Source organism: Molothrus ater, chromosome 5, assembly GCF_012460135.2.
Source record: "Molothrus ater isolate BHLD 08-10-18 breed brown headed cowbird chromosome 5, BPBGC_Mater_1.1, whole genome shotgun sequence".
In the NCBI taxonomy this organism is placed as follows: domain Eukaryota; kingdom Metazoa; phylum Chordata; class Aves; order Passeriformes; family Icteridae; genus Molothrus; species Molothrus ater.
In genome coordinates, this window is record NC_050482.2 from 34,659,179 (window position 1) to 34,672,396 (window position 13,218).

General features: G+C 39.4%; 1 protein-coding gene across 1 annotated transcript in view; it reads left to right on the forward strand.

Moving 5' to 3' along the window:
• Nucleotides 1–13,218, forward strand: part of RAP1B (RAP1B, member of RAS oncogene family) — a 34,844-nt gene that overhangs the window by 5,972 nt on the left and 15,654 nt on the right. Inside the window, exon 2 of the mRNA XM_036400658.2 lies at nt 13,098–13,182. Within this exon, the coding sequence (XP_036256551.1) occupies nt 13,126–13,182 (57 nt within the window). The 5' untranslated portion in view covers nt 13,098–13,125. The remainder of the gene's footprint in view (nt 1–13,097; nt 13,183–13,218) is intronic.

Sequence of the window (13,218 nt, forward strand, 5' to 3'; positions counted from 1 at the left end):
CAAATGTGAACTCTCCTTCAGAATTCTTACAAATATAATACCAATCCATGGATGAATTTCCAAGGCGGTTTTATAGCAACAAGTTTGAGATGCCTTGGACTTGTGTTTTCTGTGAGCTGTTATGTTCAAAAATCTAACCCTCTACCAAGATAACTTATTTCAGAATGTGCCATGCTTCTAGAAAGTGATGCCAAATTGTCATCAAATTGTCACTTGGTGGAATCAAAGAGACTGTAGTAGTCCTGTGGCATCAAGGAGCACTGAAGAGGCAAGAATAGCTAGCTGACTGTCATGCTGGAGAATATCACTCTTCCATTTTTCTGATATATCTTTTTTGACTTAGTAGCAGATTAGATGGGATTTCACCAAAGAAGAGACCTCCTGGCACTTAATCTCTATGGGCATTGGGTAGGTTTGGAGACAAATAAAGAGAAGCTGTAATACTATAATAAGCAAGCACTTGTAGCTAGTTTTTTTTCTGGATGCTTGGTCTTCAAATGTTCTTACTTTTGGTGTACTATTTTCTACTTGCTTTTAAATCTGAATAATAGAGGGGGAAGCAAGCATTTCTGAATTACAGCTATGTATACCTGTGCTTACTGTATGTCCTTAGTTTATTGTTACTTTTTCACCTTTCTTTATATTTGAGCTGCAATTTTTGTTTGCTTATATTTTTAATGATCCTCTGGTTTTTGTCCTAATCACCTTAAACCTTTTGTTTCAGGAATTGCCCAAAGCTAAATTGAGGTTCAGCCAGAGATCTTGCATAGAAAACTCAAGTGTGGTAGCTGAAATTCTGCGAAGACTGAGAAATTGAAAATGAGGTTTTACAATTAAGGGCTTTAGGCTGCTGTGTATGCTTGTGTTTGGCATCCTTTTGATCTGTGTGTTGCTTTTCATCAAACTCTTAAGAGTAATCTCAGAAGAAGAGTGCTGTATTAATATAAGTACAAATTAGAGTGACAAAGTAAGACTATTTCATGTGGAGCCTGGAACAGAAAGATCTAGTAGGTTGTCCAGTTTTATGCTTGAAGAGCAAAAAAATCCTGAAGTCCTCCTTTTCTGCTGGAAATCTGGGTCCTGGTTAGCCAGGAAACAGGTGAAGAAGCACCATTAAGTGCACGTTAGTTTGAACATAATTAAGCTGCAGTAACCAATATTTTGAACAATGTGCAGTCTTGCTAACTAGTTCTGCTTCTAGCTAGAGGCAGGATCTTAAGATCCAGTTTACAAAAAGGTTTTTCAAAGACAAATATGTTAATTTGAAAATATTTGTACTTACAGGTAATGCAACTCTTCTGTTACTTAATCTTATTGTGAGACCACTTTTAAAATAAGCTATAAGTTTCACTGAGGAAACCTGAAAAATAAGCTATAAGTTTCACAGAGGAAACCTGAAGCCTCTTTTCTGAGCTGAATGCTGAATCTACTGTGGTGGAAGTGAAAATAAGGAATCATTCACAGGTTTGCCTAAGAAGGTTGAAGTCACAGATCACAAGAACCTAAAGAGAGCAAGCATTTGGTAAACTGCAGGCACCTTAAGCAACGTGGGAATGAAGGACTGGTTCCCTGAAGGATAAACTTGCTTCACTGGGACAGTCATTCTTCTGCTTGGGCTTTGCCCCAAATACAGATTGTTTTGAGATGCTTATATTTAACTTGCTAAAAGTAAAACTCCTCAGTGAAAGATTAAGGATGTAGCGGTGATGCTCATTCAAGTGCTGTGGTGATTGTGATTGTGATTGTCATAGCGTAAATAATAGATGAGTCTTAGAAGACAGACGTGCAGATTTTCTTTAGAAAGGTCTGCCCATCCAAAACTCTAGAGTCAATTTTACATTTCAGTAACTTTGGACATCTTCTGTTACCTTATCAATGTGTTTGATTTGTTGTGGGTTGACCCTGGGTGGACATCAGGTGCCCACCAAAGCTGCTCTATCACTCCCCTTCTCAACTATATGGGGTTTGCGTGGCCAAAGTTTGGTAGCATGTAGGCTATAGGACTACCTTCTGTGAGAAGCTGCTAGAAGCTTCTTCTGTGCCTCGCAGATCCAGTCCCTGGTAGTTCCAAAGAAGAATGTGCCACTAGTCAAAGCTTGACCAATTAGAAATGGTGGTAATGCCTCTGTGATGATAACAGATTTAGGAAGAAGAAAGAAAAACGAAGTTACTGCACATTTGTAATTGCAGCCAGAGAAAAGCAGGGTGAGAACATGTGAGAGGAGCAACTCCGCAAACACCGAGGTCAGTAAAGAAAGAGAGGCAGGAGGTGCTCCAGGCACCAAAGCTGGGATTCCCCTGCAGCCTGTGGTGCAGCCCATGGTGATGCAGCTGTGCCCCTGCAGCCCATGGAGGACCATGAGGATGCAGAGATCCACCTGCAGCCTGTGGAGGACGCCCACACCAGAGCAGGTGGATTCCTGAGAGGAGACTGTGAACCCATGGGAGGCCTGTGCTGGAGCAGCTCCAGGCAGGGACTTGCAGACTGATGGAGGGAAGAGCCCCACACTGGAGAAGTGCCCTGGTAGAACTTGTGATCCTATGGGGGACCAATGCTGGAGCAGCCTGTCCTTGAAGGACTGCACCCCATGGAAGAATGATCCATGCTGCAGCAGTTTGAGGGGTTCTGTTGCCCATGGAAAGGACTCATTGCAGCCATTTGCAGAGAACTGTTGTAAGTGAGATGGACTCACATTGGAGTAATTCGTGGTGAACTATTTCCTGTGGGAGGGACCCCGTGTTGGAGCTGGGGAAGGACTCCTCTCCCTGAGCAATGGGAGAAAGAACCTCTGATGAACTGACCATAACCCCCATTCCCTTCTCCCTGTGCTTCTGGGGAAGAAGGTAAAATTTAGGAAGGAGGGAGGGGTGAGGGGAAGGTGTTTTAAGGTCTTAAAACCACATTATCCTGCTCTGATTTTGTTAGTAATAAATTCAGTTAATATGTCTAATACCAGCATTTTTTGCCTCTGATTGGATTTGTTGAGTGATCTCTTCTGGTCCTTACCTTAACTCATTAACCTTTCATTATATTTTCTCTCCCTTGTCCAGGGCAGAGGCTTGTGGTAAAGAGTCTTTGGTGGGTGCCTGGCATCCAGCCAGGGTCAACTCACTGCAGATAGAAAAAATACAGCACAAGGCTTGTGGGTCAAGATAAGGACAGGGAAGACCTCTTGCTAGTGTTGTCATGGGGATAAAATAGACTCAGCTTGGGGAAATCAGTTTAATTTATTGCAAATCATATAGGATAAGATAATGAGAAATAAACCCAAATCTTAGTAACACCTTCTTCCCAGGCTGAACTTAGCTCCTAAATTTTCTACCACCTCTCCCTTAGAGGCACAGTGGGGTAGGGAATGGGGGCTACAGTCAGTAGCATGTACGTGTTGTCTCTGCTGCTCCTTCCTCAGTAGAACTCCACACACTCTCCCCTGCTCCAGTGTGGGGTCTCTCCCATGGGAGATAGTCCTTCACAAACTTCTCCAGTAGCAGTCCCTTCTGGGGGTGCAGTCCTTTGGGAACAAACTATCCCAGCATATCATTCCCATAGTGTTACAGTCTCCTTCAGGCATTTAGCTACTCTGGCCTGGGGTCCTCCATGGGCTGCCAGTGGATCTCTGCTCCACTGTGCACTTCCATGGGCTGCAGTGGGACAGCCTGTCTCACCATGGGCTTCAGGGGAATCTCTGCACAGGCACCTGCAGTACCTCCTCCCCCTCCTTCTTCACTTCACTTTGGGGTCTGCAGAGTTGTTGCTCTTGCATATTCTCACTCCTTTCTCTGCTGCTGTTGTTCCCCTAGCAGTTGACCCCTCCAACCCCCTTCTTAAATATGTTGTTCCATAGGTGCTGCTGTTACTAATGGACTCAGCTTTGGCCTCCAGTGGGTCTGTCCTGGAGCCCATCTGGCACTGGAGATGGGGGAAGCTTCTGGCAGCTTCTCACAGAAGCCACCTAGCTAACAAAACATTGCCGTGCAAACCAAATAAAATTTGACTTGTAGCAAAGTGAGTTTTGAGGTATGACAGGTTTCTCCAGAAAATGGCAAGCTTTTAAGATGCAGAGGAACCAAGAATTACGGTCTAAATATGAACAAGAGTGATCTTAAGAAGATTCAAATACAACCTTGTGGAGACTTGATTAAACAAGTTTAATCCTCATTAATTTGGTAACTCGGTACTAAAGATCTAGTTCATGTAATTGAAAGTGGTGTAGGGATGAGTGTAATTCAAATTCATTTGGTTAAAATTATTCAGTTTTTTGTGTAGGTGTCCTCATGGGAGAGGACATGAGCTCAGGCTTGCAAGTGTGAATTGCTTACCTTTGGTGTTAATGCTCCTAACTCACATCCTTCACCTCTTGAAAATTTGTGGCCCATTAAATCAGAGTTCTGGGGGTGCTAAGGTGCATCAGCTGCTCACAGAGCACGTATAGAGCTATAGCAGTTCACAGCTTTGCATGCAGATATTAGCTAGAACTTCTTTTTATGTAGGCTGTTGGTTTGTTTTTTGGGTTGGATTTGTTTTGTTGGTTGGGTTTTTTTGGCAGGGGACAAGGGGATGGGGAATTGTTTTAGTGGGTGGGATTTTTTCTGTGGGGTTTAGTTTAATTGGTTGAGCGTTTTTTTTGTGTTTATGGTTTTTCTTAAATACCCTCCTCTGGAGCTTGTAGCAACTTAACAGTTGCCTAAAGAACAACCAAGTTGTTGCATCTCCATATGGGCAGAGGTGAGAAGATCAATGTCTGCAGTTGCCATCTTCTAGTTAAGGTTTGTTGTGGGTTGGACATTATCTGCGGAGCAACCATCCCTAGATTCAAAGTGGTACTGCCTTGCTGCCAGAAAGAGAACAGGATTTTTTTTTGCTTAGGTTTCACCCTCTTCCATTAAGCATGTCAGACCTTTTAGAAAGTCATGTTCATCAGTGGATTCAGCTAATGAAGTTAATTGTGAAAAGAAGCAGTTAAGGTTGAACCTCTGTCATTGCACAAGTAGCAAAACCATGTGGCAGAAAATAGTGGTTGTTGTTGCTGGGTGTCAGTGTATGCCTTTTTTGGGTTACCCTGAGGAAGATGTCTGAAGCTCTAACAAAAGTACCATTGGTGAAAATAGGTGTAATTTGGGTGATTTTCAGTGAGGCTTGTTGCTCATGTTCAAATACCATGTTTCTCTTAGGGAAGTATTAGGAAGTATTGAGAGTTTAAACAGACGTGAGTTACAATTACTTGAGACTTGAACTGGTATGGTTCAGTTATCATGAAAGAGATAATTTTATTCCTGTTAATGAATGCTAGTAGTGAGTAGTCTCAATTTGCATAGAATCAGTGTCTTTTCAACAGATAAAACTTCTAATCTTAATTAAAATGACATATGGGAATTTGTAAGACTTCTCTCTGGCTACCAACCTGATTAGTAATAGAATTACTGTAAATTGTACTGCAGAAGGATACTTTGTCTATAAAGGGCCTACACTAGCTGGATTTAAATGGCCAGTAACAAAACATCATATAATGATGAAGGAAATCTTTATATCTGTGTCTTGATGATGTGTTCATAATCTAAACAAACCTGAATAAAACCCAAACTTCTTATAGTGAAGATAGTAGAAGTAATGATATGTTGGCATGCAAGCTCTGGTGTTGCCAGGGGTATATATGTAATGTGTATGTTATGGAGAAAAATAGAGGAGAGGCAAAAGGTGATCCTGGAATTGCAGTTAAACCCAGCATTGGCTTAGGTCTGTGGAAGGAAACCCGATACCAGGCTTTACTAGTTCAGCAGCCAGTGTCACAATCAAAGTAGAGCTAGGATTGCCAGATATTAAGCAGATACCAGATGGAATTTGAGACTAGGTCTTGCTTCTGAAAGAGAAATTAAGATACCCTTTTCCAAAGAAGAGTACCTTAAGCCAGCTGGCAAGCTTAAAGTAACTTTCAAACTGCACTTACAAAAGAAATATCTTAACTCTGAAAACTTTCATGCCTTACTTGTAGTCCTGCTGGATATTACCTTGTTTTGAAGCTTGAAAGATAAAATTTAGTGTAACAATTATGAGGACAAACAAACAGTTACATCTGCTTTTAATCAGGAGCATGCATATCAGGTAATGTTGTGTGTACTATGATGTGGCAATCCATTAACTTGGAAAAATTGTAGAGCTAAATACTGATCCTTCTCTTAATGACAGCAGAGCCAAATTCACAGCATCAAATTGCTGGCTCAGTTCTCAGAACTTGCTTTATGGTTGAATATCTAGCTTATGCATAGCCAGATATTGTAATGTAGTAATTATGCATTCTCTGAATTGAATATACTTGTAGTATTTTTTTTAAATATCTGTGTTGTTTCTGTTTATTGCCTGCCTGGATTTTCTTTGCAAGCATAAAAATTACTTGCAATTCTGTTTGTTCAGGAATTACGAGGTTATAATTTTAACTGTAAGTCTGACTGGTAGGACATTCACAAACAATTTTCCTGGGGATGGTGACTATCTGAAAGGAATAGGGAGAAAATGCAAGATCGTTGCAAACAGCCACAAAAACTAAGAATATACCTGATAAATGTTACAAATTGCATTTGAAACTTAAATAGATTCTATAGCATAGGCTTTATAAAGTACTCCACATTTGAATTGACACGTTATAATTTTTGCACAAAGTTGAAACTTTAACTCAGTAACTGTTGAAGCATAGCATATTTTTAGTAGCATAAGAATGTTCATTACATCACTTGCTTTGAAAATGCTTTTTATATTTTGTGTGAATCTACTGCAAGTTGCACATGATTGCTAGTCTCTCACATCAGGAAATTTTCACCTTGAGATATCAGGGACTTTAAGCAGGCTGCTTTTACCTTTACAACATCCAATAAGTTTATGTTCAAATTTAAGATCTAGCTGGGAGTTAACTTTGACTTAAGAAAAAAAATCTGATTTTATTCAGCTATACTAATTATAGACAGTGGAGCTAGCCTCACAAGGTCAGATGCTGTTAGCTGCTTTTGCAGAAATGGTCCCTGTGTGCAGTATTAATCAAGGTAGCTCCCTTCAGTGGAAGGAGGAAAACTTGGTTAAGCTTTCTCTGTGTAAGTGTCCCTGTGGGCTGTTCAAGGAGCAGGTTAAACCTTAGTGCCATGTTTGTGCTGCAGTAGCTTGTTCTCAGGTCTCTGGCTGTTTCTCAGGTGGTCAGTATGATTTCATGTCACTGAATAAGCTTAACCACCCAGCCAGCTTTTTGAAAATCCTCTGAAGGTTGTCTGACATCAGTTAAAATATTTGAACATAATTGAACAGCTATTTTTGTCCAAGAAAAATTACAGTATTAGTGCCCAAAAGATACTGGCTGTTCAACAGACGAAATACATTGTCAAGACCAGAAACTATCAAAAACAAGTAAAAACTAGAAATAAAAATTGCTTCTAGCTTTGTTTACTGAACAGTTGATAGCTGTACTTACAGGGATCTTGAGTATGAAAGTCTTTATTAGATCCCGATCAGCTTTTCAGAACTGATTTCTGAATAATGTTTTTTATGAATTTTTATAAATGTGTCAAAGTCAGCTCTGGAGTAGTTTAATTTCTTTTATTAGAGGTACACTTACCCTGTTGAGTAAGGGTTATCTGAATTGCTTTAATTTCTAAAGCCTCTAAAAGTTGGTGAAAATGAACAGGCTTCCACTTGGCCATGTTGTCAAAGTTCTGCTTATGCCCTGAAATTATTCCAGAGGGGGGGAACCCTCTGGAATAAGGGTAAGAGATAAGAATTTTGGACATCTCACATGTAAGTGTTCAGGGAATACTAAGAACAGCACACATCATCCCTTAATTAGTTGTTTACCTGAAAAGAAGGTTCTAAACCAGGAGATTAAAAACATCGTGGAATCTGGGATGGTTTGGACATCTGAGACAATTCCAGTATCAGAAATGAGAAACATCTCTGAAAAGACATAATCCTCTGAGTTTGGCTGGTCCTGTGACTGAACTAGTGCTATTTTTCCAAATATCTGACCATTGTTATCTTGTTTTGTCACAGGACTAGCATCCCCTTTCTGAGAAAAATATTGGATGTTTTTCCCTTAGCTTTTTTTCCTCGCCACTTCTAATTCTAAGCAAGTAAACCAGTCAGTTAATTTGTTTCATCTGTCAATCTAGTGTTTGACTCTTTTTTTTTTTTTTTCTCATGCAACTATTTGGGATTAATTTAGGAGTGCTGTTCTCAAGGTGGTTCTAACAAAGTCTCTTTTCCACAGAGGTAAATACTCTGAGGCAAAAGAATTAGGAAAATTTTAGTGAATACAGTGCAACCAAAATGTCAGGGTCTGAACAAGAATCATGGTGTCTATGAAGCACAGAATAATCATGATCCCTTCTGAAAATGATAAGGCTTCTGGGAGGGCCAGTTTATTTAATTCCACACCTGAGCAACTAGTTCATTTAAGCAAGTCTTGGGGATATCTTCAAGTAAGTGACTGTACTTAGTTCATGTCTTCAGCCTGGGCTGAGGTCTACTTACAGCTTCATGTGGCTTACTATCACTTGAAAAAATAGGGTTTTTAGCTTTTCCATCCCTTAAATAACAAAGTTCAATCAGAACCCAAAATTTGAAACTGAAGGAATTGAAAGACAGCTAAATAAAAAATAAAAAACCCACCCCACTTTCACAATTATCACATCAAGCCCAATTACCAATGGTGTATGAATTTCCTTGAATTCTTCATTGAGTGGTTGCTTTTTAGAAAAGCTTTATAAGCAGTAAGTGTGCAGTTTTTTTTCCATTCACCTCTATAGTAAGGTTACTTATTCCTCAGCTTCCTTAGCATCATCTTTGGCTTGCATTTTTCTGGAGACACGCTTCACGAAACTATTGAAGAAAATGTCTAGGAGGCACTTTTTTCCTGGTTTATCTGAGAAGGACAGAAGCAGAAAGCAAGTTCCATGTTTACAGTCCTTGTCAGATGTGAAACTTTTGAAGTGCTGCATTTTCAGTGTCTTGTCCTGGTTAACCTTTCTTTCTTCTATTCTAATAGGTTTATTCAAAGATATGCTGCTCATCCTTCAGAGAGAATCTTTATTGGGAATAGTGTCCATGTGCATATCAAGTGTGTGCATGTGCTCTTGTAGTTTATCAAGTACTTTAATTATGCCATGAAGACTTAGAATTAATCAGTTAACTTAATACATTCATTAGTACATTCTGCACTAATGCACTAAGTACAAAAGGTAATATGAACAGACTAGTGAGAGAGGCACAGATACAGTGATTTTATGGAGTTACATCTCAGGAAGTACAGAAGGCAGTTCCTGGGGTGTCACTGGCAATTAATGGAGACAGTCTAGAATTGAGATTTGTACTTTTGAGAGATTGTATACTTAAGACAGCATTAGAATCAATTTTGTGATAGTGCTGTTTTTTGAAGAGTAGCTTCCCTCATTTTCTCTAGCTGAATCTTACGTTAAGCATCTCCACAGTTCAGTTATGTCAGATATATCTGTGCATATAAATACTCAACTCAGCTGTTAAAAGGCAGTACCTGCTAAAATTAAATGAAAAAAGAGGTCTTATTTTTTGCATGCTTCCTATCTTCTTGCACTTTAGCGTCTGCATAGGGGCTATAGTTGACAGTATTGTCCTGTCTAAAGATAGGGGAATGGAAAAATGAAAAAGCAAAGAAAAGTTGGCATTGCTCTCCCTTCTTGCAGATCAGTCACCTTATAGGTAGACAGCCTTTAAAGCAAAATTTCTCCCTTAAAATAAACTCCATTAAATGAAGAGGGGGATTCAAACAAGTTACTCGTTGTATCTGCTAGGAATAAGTTTAAACTTACTTTGATTTAACTGTTGGATGGTTCGGTAGATACATCTCAAGTGTTCAGTAAATCTGGGGACATCCTGCCTATCTGTTGCTCACTTATCCTAGTATCTTTATTTTTGTTATGCCTGTTCAAGTATAATCATTTTGTATCCCCAAAGTGGTCTCCAAAGTGGACTACAGACAGATACTGTTGTTGTACTTGACCCTAACTTACTCTACAAATGCCAGCCAGACATGGTGTTTTATGTCTTAAACCTCCTCTTTTAGACTTTGTCTTCTGCTTTTTCCCTCACTCATTTGTCATTAATGAGTCAGAAGGAAATCTTGCTGGCATCCAGATAAATCTGGATACATTATTAGTTCCAGAGTCAAGCATTGTATCAACTGAAAAATAAAGTAAGAGCATGATTGAGATTTAGGATGCCAGCAGTTTCTACAAGATCTGATATGGAAAAATAGGTTTGATCAAGAGCAGAGCCAGGTCAGGTTAGCTGGGAGTCGCTGGAAGGTCAAGTTTGGGAAGGATCAGAGCCAAAGCTGAGTCTGGGGCATGTTTGCAGCCATCAGGCATACTGGTCAATGAAAAAGTATGTGCTAGGCCTTAACAACATCAAATAGTGTGGCAGACTGCAGTGTCCTGCGTGATCCAGTGGTTTCTTGGATGAGGAGGTAAAGTCCTGCAAGCTGAAAAATTTTCTTAGGAAAGCCCTTTTAGCTAGGAGTTGAAGTTTTCTTTTCTGTTAGAAAACAGTAAGAAAGGTGGAGTGACATCAGTACTGTTGCTCAAAGGCAGTGGGGTGGTAGATGTAAGTGGCAGCAGGCTATAAGCAGGGAGGGAGCAGGTGCTTCTGCTGCCTGCCGTGTTAGGGATGTCCAGGTTGGCTTTCTCAAACTGCTTTAGAGAATACATTCATTTGTGTCCGTTCCAAGGTGTAATGGCAGATGATAACATCAGTGCAGGGATGCCAAACTACCTCTATGCTATATGGGTGTGTGCATATATTAAATATTACTGTGTGCTCTTGGTGAGTTAAAGAGTAACTGTACAAATGACAACAAATTGTCATGGGGAAAGAAGTTAGTATTTGTATTGTCCATTGCCTGAGTTTGGAGTGAAGGTCAGAGAAATGTTTAACTTCTAGTGCAGTATGGCTTTGTCCTCAAAGATCTTAAAAAGCTTTTTACTTAGGCATTCATTGATTAAGAAGATTGCCTAACCACACTGTAATGCTGTCTATATATGCTTTGTGTGCCACCACTTAAAGCAGGAAAATCAGCTCCAGAATGTTGTACAGTGATTGGATATTTAGGGTTGAACTTTCAAATCTGGATGCTGAAAGAAGCTTCAGCTTGCATTAAATTCCGGAATTGCTGTTTCAGAGCCAAAAATGAAATTGGCAGTCTCTCACTAAAACCAAGTTAGTTTATTTCAGGATTTGGAATTGTAGATAATTGAGTAAGAAAAAGTCAGAAATAACTTAAAACAGATATGTGGTACCTGCTGCTGAAGTTCTGTTACTTTTAAACTACTGTCAGCCTTCATTATTGATATCTCCATATTTAGTTAACTTCAATCTGAGGACTGAAAAATTCAGCTTAAACTTTTCTTTTAGAGACAATGAAATTGCTGCAGTTCACCCTGATTACTGGGATTTCCACTATGTTTTTGTCATTCTAGTGATACCCTTATAAAAATAAAAGGATAACTGAATGTTTGTTTTAAATAAATGACAATAATGTAGTTATAGGCTTAACTTGTAATGAGTTTGAGAGGTGCCTTTCAGGACAGTTGGAAACAATCCTGTTTATGGAAAGACTGGACAATTTACAGATTTTTGGATCTAACAGCATTTACAGTGGTGCAACATAGATGAAACTTGTGATGTGAATGGTTCTTGTGATCTGTGTTTGCAAAAAATTCTGTAGGGAGGGAAAGAGGTTTTTTTAAGTCAGGAGTGAAAAGATATCCTTCCTATTAGGTGTGAAAATCACCAAAGAGTCTCAAAATGTATTGGTAATAGAAGCCTGTGGAGACAATTCTTTTGCTGGACATCAGGTCAATTATTTCCTTAAGGCTTTCTTCTCATGTTCCTTTTGTGAGGGACAGTTTAGATAATTGAAAGATTATGCATTTGCATGAAGATATAGGACCTCGTCTCTTGATTTCTCTGTGTTCTGACAATCAGTAGATTTAATCTGTGATGGTAAAGGCAGGACTCTACCATGGTGGCTTAATTTCTGTGTAAATCATCTTAGCATTTTGTGCTCAACACCTAACAGACGGTGTTTCAGAAATTTCAGAGATGCTGTCAAATTACTGCTGATGAGATGGGTGTTTCTTACCTTACTTTCCCACTGCTTACCTTTTACAAACACCTGAGTTGGATCCTTGCACTTTCTCTTTTCCCTGGCCTGTAGATTATTCATTAGTTGGGGAGGGTTTCATCTTTCTTTGGGGGTGGAGAGGGGAGAAAACGGGTAACTCAATCTCGTGCTAGAGTCCCTGCAGGAAAGGAGCTGAGATCTTGCTCAGGAAAGCAGTAACAGTCCTGCTGGCTCATTGCCAGCCAGACTGCAAGAGGTGGTGTGGGTTCTTGAGCAGTATGACCCAAAGACATGTCCCAGAATCTGTGGTCTTGTTTTGGTTTGATGGGTCAGTGTCCAATGAAGATGAGAAAACAGATCCATAGTTTGCTGTTGGTAGCCACACCAGCTAGTGAAGCAGATCTAGCTTGTAGTCTCAAAATACTATTTTAATTGCTTCCACTTACTCATTAAATAAGTCATAATAGATCTAGTGGAATATTTAACAGTTTTCAGACTAGGGAAGGCATTTTTTTGGAAAGTGATTTCTGGGATCCTGCTGTTCTTTTTAAGAAGTGTTTGTTTGCTGGGAAGGAGAGGTTTTAATTTTCTTGTAAAAGTCTTTGTGATTCTTTGTTTAGTGCTTAAGTGTTTCAGAATGATAAAATTCATGCTTAAAATTCATGCTATCTCCTCTTGTATAATTATTTCTTATGAATAGTAACTGTTAGCTTTAGTATAGTAGGGTTTATTTGATATTTATGGGAGAACCAGTAATGAGGTAGAGAAAATACTTTATCTGATGGTTTGCAGCATTTTACTGTGGCTGCATTAAGAGTTGATAGTTAGAAAAAAACCTGCTGTATTAAAGAAGTTAACTAAGGAACTTTTATCAAACCCTGCTTAGTGAACTGGATTGTGGTGTCATTATTGTACTTCCTGCATATGGGTCAAGTTTTAATCAGACTGGTGTTTTGTGTGTTTTAGGTATTGAGGGTGATTTATCTCTTGCATCATGCGTGAATACAAGCTAGTGGTTCTTGGTTCTGGAGGTGTTGGAAAGTCTGCTCTGGTAAGTACGAGGCAGTTCAAGTATGATTTTTTTAGG